The following is a 23,241-nucleotide window of genomic DNA, read 5'->3' as shown; positions in this document are numbered from 1 at the left end:
AGAGTGAGATGAGAAAAGAGTTCAGAACAGACTTTTCCCTTTTTCCCTTATCTTTTACAGTTATCAGCATATTAACCATGGAATCAAACATTACAGGTATGTTACACATTTGTAGCAACTAGTGGAGAAGTATAATACAATATAATTGTTTAAACCTTCTACTTCCTCTTTAAGAAACCTGCCATGTGTGATTGAACTGGTAAGTCTTTCAGCTGTGGTCCCAGTTAAATTATGTGTATGTGATGCCTCTGTCTGACTTTCAGAGAATGCAACAAAGGGATATGCGTCTTTGATGGAGGATTTCAGCAGCTACTTGCAACTCAGTGACATTTTGGTAAAATATATTTTAGCAGGAGTTCAATGTGACAGTTTTTGATTCCCTCCCACCTGTCTGGGGACACTGCATACAATATTTTTTTTCCCAATGAATATTTCATGATTTAAAATTCTTATTTTTTGCACAGCCATCACTGCTCCCTCATTCATTTCACTAAATGACATTGAAAATACATTTGTAAATGTTATGCTGGATTATATTTTACACACACTGAGCCAAACTAGTGGCACACTGGCACTACTAATGATTTGGAGGGTAAACATGTACCTTCACAAGCTTTCATCCTGAATCTCAAAATCTCAAGGAGGAGTTTGACAAAATACTAAAATCCTCACTGTAGATGGTTCATGCCATAAATAACTTTAATATACTTTACTATCAGGGCACCAATATGATGGGAGAAGAAAGGTATAGTCATACAATTAGACATCCCAACTTTATATTCAATATACTGTATTGAAAGCAAGAATATAAGACAATCCCAGAAATTGCTTTAGAAGGTGGTATGTTCTCAGAGTATACGGCCGGATTAAACTGCTACAGCTCAACACAGAGTAGATAAGACCTCAGCTGCACTATGGTTTTCAGTTTAACTGTTCAAGTGTGTAATAAGCAGAACTCACCATCATTAAGACTATAGCAAGCTATGGATTGTTTTAAATAAAATATGTTATTTAAGTTAGTTTCATGGCACAGGCACCCTGAATTATTGAATCTGTCAGCAGGGCTGCACAGTTCTTCTGGGGATACACAATGAAAACCACCTTGTAGTTGTGTTTGTCACCTCAGAGTCATTGCTTCTGAAAATTTCCCTGAAACTGAGTAAGGTTTTCCGGTACGACACATAGAAGTCAATGATAAATAATGCAATACAAATTAGAATAGAATATTTAAAACTTAAAAAAAAAAAAAAAAAATCCCTGTCTCTTTAGCAAAAGGGAAGATTCACAATATTTATATGATTGGAGGTGTGGCTGTGCATGGATGTACAACAAAATGGACTGATTGATACCCAATACTACACAAATGCCTGTAGCTCTGCTTTCTTTGATCTGCGATGCTGTGAGCTTGTTAATGTTTTTTTTTCTCTTTACTGTGAATCTCTTTGAAAGTTGCAATTTAATTGCAAACAACTTGAAAAAGAAACTTGCCGCATGCCTCTTTGACTTAGCGTGGAACTGCGAATGACTTTTCACAGTACATTATCATACTGCTTCTGCTTTCCCAGGGACCACTCAATGGCCATATTTCATATGTCCAAAAATGTGTAAGAAATCATTAGGGTCAGATATTAGATCAGAAGATCAAATCCCATTTGTTATTCTATCCAGCGCGAAATGTAACCACTCAGAGGGGGGTTTAAATCAAGGCTGGCACAGAGGAAAGATGGCAACGCTCTAATAAACAGGTAATTATGCAACTCCCAGGTCTACTAAACCAGATTGCAAGTCTATTACAAACTGATTACATTTGCCTCTTTTTAGCTGCATACAATTACCTTCGCACATCACTTCCTAATGTGTAGAAGCAGCTCAGTAAGAATTTCATAACAATTAACTATCAATCAGACTTATCCTCGAGGGATTCAGAACTGTTTCTCACCGAGCATCTGTCAGCAAGATTAACCAAGTAACAATATGCGCTGGTACGTACTGCTAATCCATTTTATTTATTATTCTCCCTTGTAAGTACTGATAAATTGTCATAACATGCCACTTCAGCACAAAACACCATCAACAGTGGGGTGGAACGAGGTGTACTCGGAGGTTCACGAACCCTCTGATCTGCATGCATGCTGTTTTTGTAATAGAGCCATATTCCAAGCAGCGAACCAGGCATGGATTTAAATTTTAGCATATTGCAGTAGAGGATAAGCTTCTTCTACTTTATTATGTGCTTTAGCCAGGAGCAATAAGCAATATAGCATTATAATAAACTTATATGAAACATAACCCTATAGTGAGAATCTTTTAAACTAAGGACCAGGGGGGCAGGGAGCTCTGACAATGGGAGATGTTCCACTAAGGAAAGAAAACCAAGGGGAACTACTTGTAGGAAAGTCCTGAAATGTTTGTACCTCAATGCCAGGAGTATAAGGAACCAGGTGTTAGACCTAGAAAAGACAGTGCTGGCGTGCGACTATGATGTAGGAGTGACGGAAACATGGCTTACAGAAAATGATGGGGATAAATACAAGTTGAAAGGATACACAGAGTTTACGAGAGACAGGCAAAAATCGAAGAGGTGGTGGGTTGGCATTATATGTCAGAAATGACATTGAGGTAGAAGAACTCAAAATTTGATCCTAGTAACGAAACAGAATATTTGTGGGTTACATTTTTTAATAAAAGATCCAGAGGATTAGTGGTAGTAGTGTGTTACAGACCACCCAACTCAGATATTAAGCAAAATGTTGCATTGTACAGTGCTGCATGTAGCAAGGATGTGGCTGTTATAATGGGGGATTTCAATTTCCCAAACAGACTGGGAAAGCCCAGTTGGGACTACAGAAGCAGAAATAGAAATGGTTGATATGGTAAATGACTGCTTTCTAACTCAATTTGTCAGGGAAACAACCAGAGGAGAGCATGCATTGACTTGATCTTTTCAAATGACCAAGATAGAGTCGGATGGACAATAGTTAGAGAACTAATTGCAAACCGTGATCACAATATGGTTAGCTTTGAGGCATTCTTTCAAAAAACAAGGACCAAGTCTAAAACAATGGTCTACAATTTTAGAAAAGCAAACCTTGAAGGTATGAGGTGGCACTTAGAAGAGGTAGTCTGGAGTACATTGGATAAAGAGTCAGTTGAAAATGGATGGTTATATTTTAAGAATATACTACTTGAGGCTCAGGAGAAATTTGTACCAAAACTTAGCAAATTGAGGACCAACAAACATTGGCCAAAATGGTTTAATAGAAGTATGCAAAAAAATATCAAGAGAAAGAAAATGTTGTTTAGTGCATACAAAAGGGATAGAGACTAAACAAAATACAAAGAATATGTTGAGCTGCAAAGAGATCTTAAGAAAGGGATCAGGAAAGCAAACAGGGAAATAGAAAGAAATATAGCTCTTGGAGCTAAAACTAATGCTAAGAGCTTTTTTCAATACTACAACAGCAAGAGGTCAATAAAGGAGGAAATGAAACAGATAAAGGGCAAAAATGGAAGTATCTTGGAAAATGAACAAGATGTGGCAAATGTTCTAAATGAGTATTTCACAGAGGTTTTTACAATTGAAAAACAGATAACATGCCACAGGTTAACAATCAGTCCAGTCAAACCCTGAGAGAGATCGGGATACATGAGGAGGAGGTACTAAAGGGACTAGCAGAATTAAAAACAAACAAATCACCTGGGCCAGATGGTATATTTGCAACAGTACTTAAAGAAATTAGGGAAATTATTTATAGGCCACTAACTCAAATATTCCAAATGACACATAGAACGGGATGTGCCAACTGACTGGAAGACAGCAAATGTCAAACCAATCCACAAGAAAGGGGACAAAACTGAGCCAGGAAGTTACAGACCAATCAGTCTCACCTGCATCACTTGTAAAAGTTGGAAAAAATGATTAGACAGAAAATAGAGGAGCATCTTAATGAAAACCATATTCTTAGAGACAGTCAACATGGGTTTAGATGAGGCAGATCATGTTTATCGAATTTATTACAGTTTTTTGAACATGCAATTGCAGCTGCAGATCATGTGAAAGCATATGATATGATATACTTAGATTTTCAAAAAGCTTTTATAAGGTTACACACCAAAGACTGAACCTCAAATTGGAAGCTGTAGCCATTCAGGGTAATGTAGATGGATTATGAACTGGTTGAAAGTTAGGGTATATTGTCAAAAGTGTAGAGTTTAAAACAAGGGCAGTGATGTTCAGACTGTACAATGCACTAGTTAGAGCTCATCTGGATACTGTGGGCAGTTCTGGGCTCCACACTTCAAGAAAGATATCGCTGCTCTAGAGGCAGTTCAGAGGAGAGCAACCAGATTATTCCAGGTCTGAAGGGAATGTCCTACTGAGAGACTGAGGAACTGAACCTTTTCACCCTGGAACAGAGGAGACTACATGGGGACTTGACTCAAGTCTTCAAAATCATGAAAGGCATCGACCACATCAAACCAGAGGAGCTTTTCCAGATCAGCAGGGACACACGCACCCGGGGACACAAATGGAAATTGGGCTTCAAGGCATTCAAGACGAAAAACAGGAGACACTTCTTCACACAGAGAGTTGTCACAATCTGAACAAACTCCCCAGCGATGTGGTTGAAACTGAAAATTTGGGAACATTTTAAAATAGACTGGATAGGATCCTTGGATCAGTTAGTTATTAATGGACACCAAACGAGCATGATGGGTCGGAATGGCCTCCTCTCGTTTGTAAACTTTCTTATGTTTAGTGCATATACTTTATGCTGCTCAAACAACACGTTCATAAGGTGTGATGTAAGGAATAAGCATGTGCCAAAGTCCTACCTTGTGTAGCAATATAGTGGTTTGGTCTGTGGTAGCCCTGTAATGAAAGAAAGACAATCATATCTGTGAATAACATGCCAAAAAAAAAAAGGTTAAAACATGATAATCATTTTGAATCTTAAGTTATTACCAGCAGTCTTGAATTATCTCCAAGTTTTTTCACTGTCAGTGGCAATGGATGAATACCCATATTCACTAGGTCAACATGATAGCTAGCTTACAAATGAATGAACACAATTTGATATCTGGATCTGCACAAAAGATCTACATTGAAATGTATGTGTATTCCAAATTTGATGGAATTGAGAAGAGATTTACACCGTTTATATATTATATAGAACTGACAACACCTAGAGACCATTTTCTAATGTGGACTACAATGCGTAGTCTACAATGCGTTTCTGTAGGGACATTATAGCTTGTGGAATGCACGGTTTAGAAGGTTTCGTCTCCAAGACATCATGACATGGGAGGCGGTTCCGAGTACCATATTAACAACAAACATTACCACTGAATGAAACAGAAAGGATGGATCCAACAGTCTACTGGTTAAAATACAGGCTATACCACTGATGAAGAGCAGCCAACCACAGGAGCTGAGTAGAACTGGTTGAACTCTACCAGCATGGGAAGGGATGATGTCAATTAAATAACCCATGAATTGGACAATCAAAGACCTGTGATACTCACTGTCTTCCCACTTTAGTATTGGGCATTGTCAGTATAATTGTGTCAATGAAAACCAAATGCTCATAACCATATAATTGTTTTTAATTCAGTAACAGGAAACTTAATATTCCCTATATACAAATCTAGATATAGAGAAAGGTTCAAAAAACATTGTTCTGAATATAGAGCTCCAAATACATGCCATATTATTTGCCAGCAAATTGCATTGTTTATTTTAACAGATGGTGGCAATAACAAGTTAAAACTAAATTACCGCTGTTGTAGAAAACGTATAATTCGATTGATAAATGAAGGTTACATCTGACTGGATATGCTTTTTTCTTTTTTGAACATATACCAAGAGAGAAGGAAACACATACCCTCACATATGGTTTATAATTCTACAGATAGTATGTACTGCTTATCACTGCAATAGGCTAAATCTCTCAGGGATTACTTAAATCCCTTCAATTTTTATTTGTCAAATGTCTTGTATTCTTATGAGAGTTATATGCAAAGAAATGAAGCATTAAGAATTAATGCAATTCCCAGCCGTGCATCTAAACAATTGTCTTTTTTTCTTCACCCATGTCTCTCATCTCTACCATATTTAATTTAACTCAACTGTAATTAATGTTTCTAAACTGAAAAAAGGACAACCGCAAAGAAAACGTCCCTTTTCCAGTCCCCTGGGTTTCCAAGCCGCGGAATTAGATTCCATATTTTAATTACTTCTTTATCTGTCTGGTCCATATATGCATTTATTTATGCTTTTGTGTGCACATTATCAGGCAATTCATATAAATAATATTAATGTGCAAACAGTGACTGAAATAGTAAGCATCTTATTTGTGATTATATATCAAGAACATTACACTGAGTATGATTTTTGATGAGGGGAGGTATATGTGTACATCTTTAAAGTATCCAAAGTTACAAAATGAAATATGGTGACGTCATATTATGTTACGAGTGCCGAACCTCCCATAGTGATCGACTTCATCTTGCAAATTCATAATATTTAAACAAAAATAATAATCCAAAAAACACTATATTGGCAAAAAAAAATCTATATATTTTAGTGTGATAAACCTATGCAATATAGGTAGATTAAAATTATACTTTTACAGGCGAACAAATATAGTCTTGACTTTAAAATGGAACTCAGAAATTTTGGGCAGAACGCTCTTTACTCTGATACAGGTAAATGTTGGAGGGAAGTTTACTTACAGTGTATGGACTGACTGACAGAATCCCTGTTTGACATTACTGCCTTTAACGGTTTTTGATTCCTTTGATGTAAATTTCATATAACATTTATTCCTGCAGAAGATCTATCTTTTCTGAGTCAAAACAGGTTTGGAAGCTTTGGAAAATGGACATTTACAGTATTATGTGATATAAGTGAGGTAAAAAAGTTAAACCCTTGTTCACTTAATTTGGGAATATTCTGGTATTATCAGAAATAGAACATAAATAACCATTGTTCTCTTGAGTCTCTGATTAAGTCTAGAAGAATGATAAAACATTTAATGTCTTTAAATCAAGACCTTAAAATGCAAACAAGGCCGGTGGAGCCCCTGTCTCCTAGACCCATGGTGTAAACTATTCTCAAGGTTGAAACAATGGAACAAAAATGTCTGTGTGGATTAGTGGCGAGACCTTGGCTTTCCAAAACTGTGGGAAACTCAAATTCTATCTTGGAGCGCATATTCAAAACACTGATTTAACCATATCTGAAAACGGGCTGCATATAACAAAAAATAAAGTATTCAGTGTGATCTGCAATACTAAACCTCAACTGCAATACACAGCCTGAAATGATCATTCAATCTATATCTATATATACAAATTATGTTTCATCACAATTTATGGCCATTCATCTGGTTTTATTCAACTGGTCTATCCCTTGTCTGGTAGTGATATGACACCGGATGCCTTTAAGTCCGGTATTTTGTATTTTGAAACTCCCAGACTATAAGAAGCACAAGTGCATATTCTATTGTTCGTTTCCATTGGTCTTTTATTTAATATCACAATTACATCGGTCATGTGAATGGCCACGAAGATGGTATTAGTTTGATCGGAATCAGCACGTTTTGTCAGCAAAACACAGATTGAATGGGCCGAAGGGAGGGATCTTGTTGGAGGTTGTTGGTTGGGAAGCTCAGATTGAAAAGTTTGGTTCATTCAAAAAGCGATGGCGGGGGGTCAGTCTGTCTTCAGTTACGTCAGTGACCACCCTAGCCATGGTTTGCGTGTTTGATATTGTAGGAACATTCTAATAATGATGGTCCATCATAATGTGGGTACTAACCAATGGGATTACATTAAACAAATGAATGTTTTATATACAACTGAAGAAACATGTTAAGTCCTTCCTATCCTCCCCGACGCTCTGCTGTAGAGGGGCTGTGCTCGCGTGTTCTCCCAGTGGGTTCAGGTAAACAAGCTTATTTGTACAACTAACTGCTGGTGGATCCTTTGCTGTCTAATACATTTCATATCTTTATGTCATGTTTACCTGTGATTGTTTGAAAATGTTACTAACAAAAAGACAATCCAATTTTCCTTACAAATGAGTCCTAATTCCCTTAAAGAAATTAGAACAAGATACAAATTTTTCAGCGTGATTAAGTTACAAAAAGCAATTATAAGATCTTTTCCCCACAATTTGAACAATATACACTGTGGAGAAGTGTTAGTATATTTCAGATACAGACTACGATTTTACATAAATTAAACATGTCTATCAAAGCAAGATTTAAAAAAGGAATACAAATCACAATAGAAAATGGCAGAAAATGTTAGTCAAGGGTAATATCCCTCCCTAGGCTTAACAGTAGGAAAAAAAAAAAGATATGCAGTTATTCATGATGAGCTAGATCATACTACAACATATTCTCTCTTCTCTCATGCAAACTAATTTCTAGTAACAATATTAATCTAAAAATAAATATTACGCTAAAGCCGATGTCGTCTTAAAATCTGCTTGACATCTAATAAATGTTTTAGTTATCCATTGTGTTAGTAATTCTGGTGATTATTCTGCTTCATCCTTATGAAGTCGACAGCGTGCTCATTGGTAGGTTGATGTGATAGTGTGGGGCTACTGTAGAAAAATTCCCCCTTTTAAAAGCATAATTACATTTACAAGATTTCTATATTCTCTACATCATCGTGAACCTTGAAATCAGCTGGACTTGTTAGACCTGACTGTTTAATTATAACTTGTCATCACCACAATAAAAACAGATTGAAAACTCTAATATACCTCCAACAATACAATGATCTTATGTTGTGGGTAGATTGCACAAATCCCATATCTAAACTGTAATGAAGAATTTTCCAAACATAACCTCTTAAAACATGTGATATGACTGGTAACTCTAACTGTGTATAATCTGACTGTCATGAAAGAAAGATTTCAAGAGGCAAGGTGTGTGAATAAATATTGAAATGACTTTGGCAGGCCTGTTACTACCAGTTAATTTGTTTTAAATGTGTAATTTGTTACACATTTATTTTATAATAACCATAAGCAAGCATTTATAACAAGATGCATTAGTAGTTCCCTTAAAACAAAGTTCAAGCTTTAACATTCACTGAATGTGCACACTACAATTGAAGACTACAATTTTTCCTCATCAAAATCTAGTACTATGCAAGCGCAACCTTTCAGGTATAGCGGATTTGATTACAAACACAAAAATCAGTTGTAGTTCAAAGTATTTACACCCTTCATTTGGAGCCACAATATTAATTTAGTTTAATAAAGTTCACCAAACAATATTTATCACTAATATCTTAATATTGTTTTATCTGATGCCCATACTAGTGGGTTATATAGACCTCTTATTTAAATAGTTGCCACAACACTACATAGTATTTATTGAAAAAAAAAATCTGTGACTTAAATTTTTGATTTATATCATCAAAACAAAATAGAACCCACCCACCAATCACAACAATTCCAAACCCATTACTTAACACTGGCAAGCAGAAAGAGTCGTCATGTGACATGCTGTGCATTGGTGACTGGCGGGTGGGAAGAAGATGTAATTAAATCCACATTTATATTGTAAAATTCAGTGTACAGATTAAAATAATAATGATTACTAAAAACAGTAATAGGCTGTGGTTTATGCAGATGCAAGTTAATTTTGGAAGACCGTGGCATTATGGAGAATTATAAAATCGAGTATATCAAACATTAACTCCTTAATTACTTTTATGATAAGAAAAAAAAATGCATCACAGAAAACAACACAAAATCAGTCAGAGTAAATGCTCCCTCCTTAATATTCATATATTCTTGTCTAACAATGTGCCCTGCCTTTTTGAAATCTGTTATAATGTAAAGCTCTCTGAACATCATGTGCAACATACAAAAAGGGTGATGTAAATAATTAAAGGCCCTGCATTTGTTATGAAAAGTCCCACCTGCATTATAAATTCACACACTACTTCGAAGACAACTGTAAAGTCTGGTAATGACAAGTGATTGCAAATGACTGCATTAGGAAAAGCTGAGTTTTGTGCACATAAATATGCAAACAGCTTGCTCACAAATGTGGCATCGTGCCAGGCTGTTGACAGAAAATGAAAATAACATTTACTTTGTCAACATTAGCAGTGGGAGGTAGAGCATCAGCCCAACACTTCACAGCAAGATTTCCCACACTGCAGGGTTAGCCATCTGAGAATTAGCACCAGCGAACCTAGGGATCCATCAATGAAACCTGTTTATATAGGGCCACACTGGGACTGAAAACGCATGACTTTCATGCAAAGCGACTTTGGACAACTTTGCCTTCAATCATGAAATTGCCAAGGGATGATCATCACATGTGATGCAGTGTTTTCTTACTGCGTTTCATCAATCATATATTTACAACAGAATACATCTGTAGCCTACATGTATGCTCCTTTAATAAACGACATAAAGGTATGTATAATTAATTCAAAAAATAAAGTTCCTGTATCGACTACTTTTTAAATTTGTAAATACAGTTTTTTGTTACAGTCTGCAGGAAAAAAAACACACAAAGCAACAAACTGCAAATGTGTTTTTTTCAGTACATAAGCAACAATCCTTCACTCAGTCTTCACTCAGTCACACACAGTCTAAACAGTCTCATATTATTTCATAAGAAACTTAATGTTGTGTATTGTAATGCTCTGACATGAAACACAAAAGCCTGGTACTTATGGTAACAAATACGTATAGCTTCCTCCTTACGGATGTATTCTGTGGCCGTGTTTACGCATGTGATGAGATGGGATTTCCGGACCTTGCGAATTTTAGTGCAAGACTGAGTGTGTGTGTGTTTCAATATCACTACAAGGCAGGTTTTCTGTTGCATCAGTGGTTAGAAAACAAGATTTTTCACATCTCTTGTGAGTCATGTGGAGCATTATAAGATGGATGATTTATCCAGATCTCTTGGGAAGTACAGACAGTATGTCCTTCACAGGGAAGTCTTGATTTATCCCTTTGCTTGCTTTACATTTACATCTGAAAAAACTACAGTCAAAGACTGAGTTGGAAAAAATGAAATGCAGAAAATGTTGAAGATGGTAGATTCCAACAATTAAACGAACATTCCCAATATACATCGATTGACTACTATTTCACAAAATCTTCCAAGTACTGTTTTTACACAGGAAATGGGAAGTGTGGTGTGATATCAATAAACTAGGATTAATCATCATCTTGTTATTTTAATGCAGTGATTGAAAACCATTAGATAGAAATCATTAAACACATTTAGTTTTTTCATGAAGATATATGTTCACTGAGATACATTGATATTTTATACTGAAATTTCAGAAAAACAACTGTTTGTCATTGTTGGAAAAAAAACAACCTTTTAGAGGTTTCTTTGTGAGACTGATTTACTCATTTGTTTCTCTGATCACTGTCTTGCTTGAAACTTTTTCAGATTCCTTCTTCAGATGAAACCAAGTAACTGCCTGCTTTATTATATATTTTTTGTAGCATGACATTGAATACATTTCATTAAAATAATTGTGTCAGATCTCCTTAGAGCGTATTTATTTATTCATTCAAAAATGAAAGGAGAAGTAAACACAGCTCCCTGTGTAAGTGCACAGATGATTGCTGGTGCCCATAGACAGCCGGGAATTATTCAGAATCTTTTCACAACAGCTGCCTGAATTGTACACAAGTGGAAATAATCCAGTTAATTCAGAATTACTGGCAACATTGTAGGGGATAAGAGGACACTTTCGTATTATTTTTGGAAAGTTTACACTACACAAATGATCCGGATTCTGCCCTCTTATCTTTTCAATACATTTTCTGTGTAAGTGTGAAAGCCCCTAAAGATGACTGCTATTAGAAGCCATGCAGATGGCTACGCGTTTCCTAATGACAGATTGTTTGTTCCAGTTTAAGCGGCCATGCTACAATGGTGTCTGTTTATATCTGCTGAAGTTCAAAGTGAAAGCTGCACGGCTACTTTGACAGTGGAAGTAACAAATAATGATTTTGAAGGCCAGCTGTTCAAAGGAAGGATTTGCATATGTTGTTGGTTTTATAAATAAGAGACTATTTCTGCCACATCCCCAACAGTTTAGAAACCAAAGTGACCTTTAAGTCGGAAAAATGGCTGGTTACGTACTTACATCAACGTAATTTGCATTAATGTAATCAGAATTTTGTTCTCCCTCCAGGGGCTGGAGTCTGACACGAGAATGATCATCTGAAAGAGAGAGAAAAACAGGCTCTAAATTAATAAAATTCCTAAAACAGAAACTGTGTCATAGTTTCAAAGGTTTCCTGGAGGTGATAAAGCCTCTTTATCTCACTTGTAAGGGAAAACTGAATTTGGAGAACACATATTTGATCTATACATCTCTATCTCTATAGTCTAAATATTTTAAGGTTTTATTAATTGGCAAAATAATTATTACATGAATGGTGGATTTAGGAAATGTATAAATGTGTCCATAATATCAAACTAACCCAAGTCAGAGAGAACGTTTCAACGTGCTTTTTCAACAGATGATGTGTGCCAGGACACAGAAATGTAAGCTTTCTACAGATTTATTTAAGTCTAATGGCACATATTTTTTAAATACAATACCTAAACTACTAGTGAGACGATTACAGTGTTTAGTGTCACAATATTGTCAAGTTATAACATTGCCCTTGAAAGCCTGAAAACAATCACGATATGACAGGAGTTGCCACTTTATAAGTTATGCTGATCCCCTCACTCTAACACTCTTATTATAAATAATTTCTTCTACACTTCTTTATATTTACCTCACGACAACAGCACTTTAGAAATTAAACACCAAAGATGTGGATTACGAAGGGAGCGTGCCAATGTAATGAAGTAATTCCAGTTAGGCAACTTTCTGAATGAAACACAGAGTTCCATCTCCAGAAAAGTAATAAACAGAAATGTATTGATGAAGAATGTTTAATGCTGACTGAACCACCCGAGGAATACCATTTGTTTCCCCTGACAAATGAAAAAAAGTGAATTATTTATTTTCATTATTTAACCACAATTTCAGTGAAGTCTTTCAGGCATTTTTGAACTTCATAAACACTTTCATGTCTGACACAACCTAGGGCACATTGATTCAGAGGTCTGTGAAAAGCACCCCTTTAATTGTTTAGACACCCCTTTCAACCATCAGAAACCTCTGCACTGTTGTGTCAAACTGCCCTGTCAAGTCCCGGACACCCCTGCCCTGCCTGTACAGCCTGACCCTGGGCCTCCCTGTGCTTAAACATAGAGACGGAAGGAAGCAAGGCTGGCAAATGTCATCCCCTGCAAGGAAGGCTGGGAGTGACATGCATGCTACAAATGGTCATGTGACCTCCAGGCAAGACGTTCTCACACTCCAGAGTGAAATTATGTAGACCTTGGGGGCTTCATTCGAATTAGTACTAGGAGAAATAACACAACCAGCAGACTATACATAGAATATAATCAGGATCTAATTAAAGAATTCATCATCTGATCAAAAAAGGGCATTTTGGTGAAGTTCAAACATAAATGAATACATGGGTTTCAAATATATTAAGCTGAAACAAAACATGTTTTTAAGCTTTCTAGTTTGATGGATGCAAGCTGACAAATAAAATCTCTCTATCGATCTATTAGTGATGATTATTTATATGTTCAAGTCTTTATGGTTTGATGTGTTTACCCGGGGGTTTAAGTGAAAAATCACACCCGACATTTGTTTTACAACCCCCTTGATTTAGTTCAAAGAAACTGTAATGATTTACAAAAACAAAAAAATGTATATGCATATGTTTATGTATAATGCATATACAAATGGCATAAGCCTATTCGCTGTCTTTCTTTGAGAAACGTAATGAATAAAAAAATACCCAAGACATGCTTATATGTCATCAGCACAAACGCACGCTGTCTTTCAGTCTTCGATTCATCAACAAACAAAGCGTGGGGAGGATGATAGTTAGTAACTATTAGGTAGTTTATATTTTATGCTATTTAGTGACTCTGTTTATACACACATGCAATGATATTCCCGTATCTGTTCTTCATTCTGTTCTCATCTTTCTTTGCAGATTCCCAAGGTGCAGACTGTCCTTCAAAAAAACTCTGAAAGGAAAGAAAGGAAATTACAATAAATAGTGTTATGTGCCAATGGTTAAATTATATCCAACTTAAGAGAGAGTACATTGCATCAAAATAAAATAAACGCACACACATCTACATAATTTTCCAGAGTTCAAAAGCATTGATAATAGATGTCTCCAAGCACTCCCAATCACTGCATCCATGAAGGTAAGATCAGCTACTGTCTCTCTAGCATTATCCCAGTGGCCCACTTTTAGCACACAGTGTTCTGTTTGGTTCTTTTTAAGGACTTGGTTCAAGGAAAATAAAATATATGCACAGGCAGATCAAAACCACTTGCTCCGATTCGGCTTATTAATTATTAATCATATACTGGTGAATTCACCATTCTGATCTGGCGTGACGCACAATTATGACTAATTATGAAAATAAACCTCACCAGCGGAGCTTTATGATTTTGCTATGTAGTGATACAGCAGACACATCCACCCCCTTTCCCAGTATGTTTCACGTAGGATACTGCCAGTGCTTTCTTTCTCTTTTTTGTATCAGACAGCTCTCTTACATCTCAAAGGTCACCCTTTAAACTTGCTTCAGGAATGGATGTGGAAATTGCTAAGATTACCCACCACGATGTAAAACACAAACTGCTCAGCACAAGATCAACCCCCTTTACCAATCGTCAAGTGTATGTTTGGAAGGACACTACAAATCATGTTTAATGTCTATTCCACATCTTTCCTTCTTCCTTTCAGTCTTTCTTTTCTTGACGCTTGACAAGTAATAACAAAATTTAGAAGAGCGAGACACGCACACAAACACAAACACACGCACGCATAATTACAATGCAGTTTAACATCCTCTTCAGAACTTGACTTCACAAAAGGCTATTTGTAGATGATACAAGACTGGAGTGGAAGAAATCCAGAAAGTCCAACTGAAAAGATCCACATGATCTGTTTTATACGAGTGTCCGAGAATGATATATGAATCCCATGGCCCTTACTCCTCTTATTCTTGAAAATAAATGTATAACTTTATTTGTCCCCATCTCTACACCATGTCTGCCCCCCTCCACCCCCATTTTTACTGCAGGCTGTGTCTTTTTAAGGAATTTACCAAAGAAAAAGACATGATGTGCTGCAATTGACAGAGACTTGGCCACGTGACAACCAGTAACACTTCTGAGACTTGTTTCACCGCTGGTTACAATTTTCCTGAAAATGACTTGTGACTGGTGGAGACTAAGCATTTCTGTCACCCATAACTGTATGTTATCTGCTTGTGAATGTGCTGCATGTTGTTTCCCTCCCTTGAAAAGCATTTTCCTGCCCCAATATGCTACCTGTTTTATTCCTATTCCTTAAACATGGATGACTTCAAAGATATTGTACGTTTTATTTTTGTTTGGAGTTCATTTATAATAATGATTTGTGTATGTCAACATCTTTTTGTACCGGTTAATGTTTCAATTGCAGACTTTCGATCACATCACTATTGATATTAAAGTCTGTGATTCCTACCATTGCTGCCCCCTTGCTTATACCATTCTACAAGTCACATCATCCTGGTTACTCTGCTTAATTGTTTCAGTTCTTCTCTGGCCCTTCATGGTTACAGCTAAACTGTAAATAAATTTAGTGGATTCATTTCTGCGATCAACAGGTTTTCTATAATGTAATAATCCTTCTCCAACAAAATATATAATCAATTGATATGCCAACAGAAGGACAACAAAGAAAACAAAATAGCTTTGAACACTATGGTTCAGCTCTTTTAAAAGCAAACTAATATTTTCTCCAATTAATACTAACTATACCAACAACATATCACTAGACAGCGGCTAATGGGGAAAGAATATGCCTGTTCAAATAATTTCTGCTTAAACTTATGCCTTTTGAATTGAACACTGGGACATTTAATTCTATGAGCAGATAGAAAACCTTTTCATTTAGACAGCAGAGGTTGGGGGATCAGGCTTTAATGTGCAAATAAAAATACCCTTTGAATCATCAAGCAATGATAGAAATGCATTTCACAGCAGGATTAAATGATGCCCCTTATCACATGACCTTTTCTTGGCAACATCAGGTCCTATCAAGGGTGTTAACGGAGGCCTTTTACACAGTAGCAGCAAGGGACATTTTGAAGGGCAAATACATTTTAATATGGATTACATTTATGTTATTTGCATTGTTTTCATATGTAATATGAAGGGCCTTGCAGGGTATGCATCGTTGTTTATCAAGGGGACTTTATTTCTCATTGGGTTGTCTGTCGATGAACCAGGAATAAGATGCCTGCACTGAGCAATAATCAATTTACAAGCAAAAGGTAACTTACATGATAATCATAAATCTCTCACATGGCTTAATCAATTCTGTTCCTAATTAGATTTACACATCAAAGAACAAAACACAAAATAATGTGGAAGGGACATAAATCCACAGTTGTTAAAGTTCCTACAGATTTTATATAAGCTATTGTAATGGGGCTCAGTGAATGAGCTTGTAATGGTGATGTAATCCCTCTCTGAGTTTAGTAGATTGTACAACCTCGCTCCCCCCACATTAAAAGACAGGTCATGTGGCCTAATGGGTTTGTCTCTCTGCTGTCCAGGACGCTAGGAGCTGTGCTTGAGATGGTTGTTCCAATCTGAGCTACACATGCTACAATGTCACTGTGACTTGGATCAATAAGTGTCATTCAGTCACTGAGGTTGCTGTGCTGATTTGAGGAAGAGTTTAGAGGTGGAGAGTGAAACAAGGCTCGTAATGTATGCTGTTGTTACGGGAATCCCTGTCTGAGATTACTAGACTGTATAAAACTGGTCTTTTGACGTAGTGGGTTTGTCGCTCTGCTGGTGCGGATCGTAACACTCGGATGGGTGTCTGACATGGTGGTTTGCGTCCGAGCAGGGGTCCTGACCACACAAGCTACACTATAAGGCAAAAGCTGCATAATTAATATCTTTTTTGCCAAGTTCTTTTTCCACTTTCAAGTTCACTTGTAGTTCAATTACCAGAAGTTTTTACATTTAATTAAACGTGTAAAATGTTCTCAGTGAGATCACTCAGTTGTCTAAGTCATTAGAAATAAACTAGCGCTGATATTTTGTAAGTCGCCCTGGACAAGGGCATCTGCTAAGAAATAAATAATAATACAAAATATCTTCAGCTTCAAAACTTATTTTGAAAAATATATCATGATGTACTTGTTTTTTTCCAGAAAAATTTAAACAAAAAAAACATTACACATTAATGTCTCACTAACCAAAAACAAAAAATGATTTGTTCTATATGCCTACTTGAGAGAGAGAGAGAGAGAGAGAGAAAGAGACTGTTTTGTTTTGATTTCATTTTAGTTCAAATTTCACATTTACAGACCCTTCCTCCCAACAAAGCCCTCTTTCTTCTTTAGAAGTGCTTTTCATTCAACATCAAAAACAACACCGAGAGCTTGACGTCCACCCTATCTCAATGATTCACTTCGTGCACTTGATATCTGAAATAACAGGACCTACTTTAAAATATATGGCGCCAAACAAAAAGGAAAGAAAAACAACACTGCATATCAATTGCCACATGTCCAGGTACTTCATTTGTTTGAAGAAAACAAGATTTCCATGAAAAGACTATTAGTAATCTGGGACTGATTATAGATACTGAGGATGGTTTATTTTTTATAACTGGAAGGGTCATCCATTTCATCAAAAATATCTATAACTCTGAAAAAATCTTTACACATGATCTTTAAAAAGGAATTATTAACAAATTCAGTCTATTCAGATGAATACTTTCACAAAGCATGAATCCAATTGACACTTAATTATGAAAAGCTTATTTGCAATTTTCTTTGGTGGAAGTGTAATTGTTATTAAAGAAACATTACTGCTGCTATTAAATAAATTAATCTGCAGTATAAATATTAAGATCCAAGGTGATTGCAGCAGCCTATGCCTGAACTAAATAAAATGCTAAAAGGCTGCTCCAGGCCGTCTTACTTTCCACAAATTACCTATTCTAAGCACGAAGAAAGCCATTTCCAGTGGAAATACAGCAATACTGCTCTCTCAATCCGATGCCACAAATGCATTACAGATGCGACTAAATTAATGCTTCAGTGGCACAGAGAGACCTGAGAACGATGAGATTGGGCTACTCTGGCACATTGCGGAAACAAGCTCCACTATTAGTCAGGCCTGTTCACCCCTAGCTTGGAAGACGACAGACACGACTTTGCCAAAAGTAATGAGACTCCAAGGACAGTCACAGGATTAGTGGAGCTAAACGAATCAGAAATCCAAGAAGCGCATCCTAACAATGAGTTCTATTATGAGCTATAAACTGAGACCCTTAGTAACCACCCTTTTTAAACCAACTTTCTAGGGATTTCAGGGATGCAGAAACACTATATGGAATCAAAAAGAGACTGAATGTGAAGATATTGAATTGCAAACCAGCCTGTGCAAACAACAGACAAAACAGAACTCCAACAAAAAGTAAAATAAATAAATGACTTAACTGATTGTTCTAACCATTCAAACCTGCCAGTGATTACACCCTGAGATTCACCCAAGTATAGCATGGACACCTTGCCTTTGATTTAAGATCCTGCAGCTTTTGTTTCGACATCAATGATAACAGCTGGAAAAGACTTTGATCATATCATATGCACTCGGTGTCAAACTCGGATGACATCAGCTTTGTTATCACCATTGCTGCTTTGAATTCTTACAAAGTGTTTGAAGGCACAGACTCATAATTATGTAAGTAAAAACAGGCAAGTGTTCCAACAAACACTGAAAAAGACGACCCTAGGCTCTCCGTACACTACTTACAGTAAACACAATCAGTATTTGATTTGTGTGCTATTAGACTGAAAATCTACACAGTGTTGTGGAGTCTCCATTTTGTGTATCACAGGTTGAGAAATAAAAGAGAATTGTAAATGTTTACTTCCATTGGAATGTTAGATCTTCTACAGTAAACATTTTGCACAAGCTCAAACACGCATAATAATGAAACACAGGAGGCTTACGAAGGTCTTAAGATGCAGCATTCAGGAAGGGAAGCTATTATACATCAGCATCTGAATTTAAGTCCAACTAAAATCATTTAATCAAGTATGTAATTTCCTCAGTGTTACTGTGGGGTGGGTTTTGGGGGTTCCAAAAAATAAATAACAAATATTTACATATACGATTAAGTTTTTTTTTTTGTTATGTTAAAAAGGTCAAATGGCAAACATTTACATTTTTCTGAAGATTAAACTATCACATGGATTTGCTTCCTAAAACTATCGTAAATTAATATTTGTCTTTAAAGACTATTCAAGTCAGCATTTGTTTTATAAACAGTAGCAAAAAATGACAATTCAAATAGCTTTACAACCATTCACTATTCCATTTATTTTCAGAGTACTTATTTGTAAAAATCAATAATAAATAAAAGGACAAAATAAGGGTTACAGTTTGTCAGTTCAGTCCATTATTAATCAAATGGCTGCTTTTAGGGAGAGTCTTGAGTTTCAGAATTCATAGTTATTTCACTTTTGACCTCAATGAAGAGGCTACACAATACAATAACAGCATGATCTATCAGAAGTATAGATTCAAATGTGGCTACCCATGTGCAGTCTATCACTTTGACTACAACTGACCATAAATCATGGGAAATTTTAAACGAGAGGCCCATTGTTGCTTTCTTCTTCAGCTAAAAACGTCAAAGATTAAAACAAGGTGATTTAAAAAAAATCTAAACAAACAACAATTCAACCAAAACCCCCAACAAAATTGCATTATGGTTTATCATAAAAATGAAGAGTAGTAAAATAAATCAATAAATACATGTACACCAATGTTAGTAATGGACCTACCTCTGTGCTATGAATACACAAAAACTGACAGTATTGTAAACCAAGAATCCCTACCCCTCCTTCCCTCTCCATTTCTGAGTTTCATAGCCATATCAGCAGACTTCGTTGTGATTGCGGAGTATTTTGTATGCATACTATGTGTACAGACACTATGAGAAAATACTCTTAATTTTCAGATTCCTTGGACTGTCCTTTGCATTTGTGATAATCTTACTTAAGAGGTAATTTTAATGCCTTGGTGCCACAGAAGAATGACGTTTAATTGTCTGAAGCTTCCAATGTAAGACATTTAAATAAACAAGGTGCAATGTTATTGAGACTGTCTATATCTACAGAATTTAGATTTCTACATTTTGAACAATTTAGTTAAACCAAAAGTTTCTGCTTACCTCATTTATCTTTTCCATAGTTAATGTACAGAATAACAAGAAGCATGGATTAGAAAGAAATAAGTAAATAGTTTAGTAATGCACTGGCTAACATCTTTAGAAGATTGTAAAGATCATTTTCCTGAGACAGATCATATTTGGTAAATAACTGTGTTCTGAAAACATTAATTTAACTCTCTAAGGGCTTTGACTTCAATCAAACAAACAGAAAGATAACTGTTAGATATAGCTCTTAAAAGCGTGCATCAATTATTCTGTACCCTGTATTTTTAGCTTGCTATATTGTTGCTGCAGCAACCCAAGCCCCCAAATCTTTATCCATAATATATTATACCCTTAGGGCAGCCCAAACCACAAGCCTGAATATGCCTATGTGAGGAATTCTGGGAGTCTGCATTACTTATTTAATTCCTGTATTGCTCACTCATGGGAATGCTTTCATTACAGGTAAATATCTTCAAATCGAGCAACCAAGTTCTTTCATCACATGATAAGAAAGCAGGGCACCTTATACAGCAGATTTAAACTCTTATTTACAGTTTAAGGAATGTCTACTTCAGTTACATATGCAAATAGCTATTTATATAATGAAAGGGATTCTTTGTTAGAATGAAGCATGCATAGAAGTAAAAAAAAAAAAAAGTGATGGTTTCCCTTCAAAATGGCTGATAGTGTTAGATCAAGCTTGCAGGAGTCAGTTCTCCTGAATTTAGAGGCTGTAGCAGGTCTCGCAATTCCAATAGATTCAATGACATATTTCTCTGGGCAGAAAAAATAGTTCAAATTACAGCCACGACATTCCACAGCACGTAGGTTACGTTTTTAAGATTAAGAAGCCTTGTTTTCACAACAGACCGGTTTACGGTTGCTAGGCAGTTAAGACCATGAACTCTAGATGAGGAACATTAAACGCAAAGCAGTGTGGCATTAGTCACTGAACTGCAGAAATATGAATCTAACACTAATGCATGAAAAAAGGGAAATGTGACACAGAACATAGGATAACAATGCTCATGAAGACACTTTAAGGGGTGCATTTCTAGTTTTGAGACACCTTAACTTGGTAATATGCATCTGGGAATCCTGTTAAAAGCAACAGCTGGAGAGCAAATGACAACTGTTCAATTTGAGTCTTGGTTAGAGAGGTATAGAGTTTATAATCACATTTCTTTCACTCTAAAATTTGTATTTTTTCACAATCATGGGTGTGCAAAGGGACACAAGCTTTACTCATTTAAATGTCACATTGATGTGAACTCTTCATACAGTGCAGCTGTAAGAATTATCCAGGATTTCAGCAGAAAGCAAGCAAAACATGTTACAGGTCAGTGTGACTGTCTTCTGTGCGGTTCTGTGTGCTTGTTTTGTGAGAGAAATAGATCTGGAAAGGGTTACACACGGCAGGCAGATTTCAGCAGCTCCTTCTCGCTCACCTCATACTCCTCTTTGAAGCCATAGCCCTCCGCACATTTCATCTGGGTGATGTGTTGCAGGAGGTCGGCCACTCGAATGGCTGGGTGCAGCTGGCCAGTCTGGTATGGCACATCGACCGGCTCCCTCTTCTTATAGGAGTGCGATTGCACCAGGCTGCTCGTGTCACTCACCATCGTGTGGTTTTCATCTGCAACAAAGCAATGACAATAAAGGTGTGATGCTGTTATGGCTTTACATACAGAACACTTATAGAATGCAATGGTAACCTGCTACATATATATATACATATATATATATATACATATATATACATATATATATATATATATATATATATATATATTATAAATATATATATTCTTTGTTAAAGGTGGATGGATAACAAAATGCTCTTAAGGCGTGGATTTTTGGAAGAAGCGTATTAACGATTATTGAAAGACAATAAATGCAGTGTCCTGACAGGATTATTTTATGGAGGTATGAAGATCACTGCCCTTTAATTTCTCCTGAACAAAAAGATCATATGCCGAATTGTAGGGTTTATGTACACAGCAGGTTGATCAGATCATGTTTTTCTTTTTTCATATTTCAAGTATATGAAATTTTAAAATGATAAAATGATACAAAGGAGAACATGACAAAATGATACAACAGACAAGCATCTAGTTTAGTAAAACTGTGAAAGAAAAACAAGTTATGTACAGAAAAACAATAAAAAGTTGATTCATCTAGAAATATCTACTTTTGAACATAATTCATTATATTAATTCTTCCACATCTCATTTACACATTATAGAGTGCGAACTAGAACTCACATAATTAGACCAATGTGACAATGATTTTGCACAAATACATATGAGCACACACAATGGTGCATGTTGAATGAGTGTACAGCTGTAGCTACGATGGCAATGTCTTATGCAACACCTTCAAAACATCACAGAAATAAATAGACAAATGCAAGAGAGTCTACGTACTCATGATTAATGTTCTGATAGGTCACTTGACATGCCATACTAGCTAATGGCTTCACAGTAGACCATGGATTAATTACACTGGGCATGAAATGCTATATGTCAACTGCCATGCAAGTCAACACACAACAGAACCAGCCAAAGAGGCTACATTCTGCATGAACCACACAACCTCCTCCCCACAGGGCAAACTGGGAACTTACCATTAATTGGCACTTTTTAAGAAGATACATAACAGGTTAATGTGAAGAAAAAAAGGAGGAGAAAAAGGAAACAGGGTATAAGCAACAATACAGTATGAGCACCTGTACAATATCTAATTGAGCTAGGCTAGGCAGGTTCACCTGCCTCTGGGAGGTTAGGTTATTTAAAAATTAAATTAAGTCAAAGGATATATTAAAGGGTCTGTTCGGGGAAGGAATTTAATCGGGATATTTTAGGTTGCTGGGATTACCTTTGGCCATTGAA

At 36.2% G+C, this 23,241-nt stretch overlaps 1 protein-coding gene across 7 annotated transcripts in view; it reads right to left on the bottom strand.

Moving 5' to 3' along the window:
- LOC136764593 (receptor-type tyrosine-protein phosphatase mu) overlaps nt 1–23,241 on the bottom strand; it is a 224,168-nt gene that overhangs the window by 19,057 nt on the left and 181,870 nt on the right. For all 7 annotated transcript variants that reach the window (XM_066718779.1, XM_066718788.1, XM_066718797.1 and 4 more), the window contains 4 exons: nt 21,799–21,986; nt 14,033–14,120; nt 12,157–12,233; nt 4,837–4,873 (listed from right to left, as the gene is read on the bottom strand). In XM_066718779.1, the coding sequence (XP_066574876.1) occupies nt 4,837–4,873; nt 12,157–12,233; nt 14,033–14,120; nt 21,799–21,986 (390 nt within the window). The remainder of the gene's footprint in view (nt 1–4,836; nt 4,874–12,156; nt 12,234–14,032; nt 14,121–21,798; nt 21,987–23,241) is intronic.

The sequence above is a fragment of the Amia ocellicauda genome, chromosome 2, assembly GCF_036373705.1.
Source record: "Amia ocellicauda isolate fAmiCal2 chromosome 2, fAmiCal2.hap1, whole genome shotgun sequence".
Classification (NCBI taxonomy): Eukaryota; Metazoa; Chordata; class Actinopteri; order Amiiformes; family Amiidae; genus Amia; species Amia ocellicauda.
Note: the sequence above shows the minus strand (reverse complement) of the source record. Positions and strands in the feature narration are given on the sequence as shown.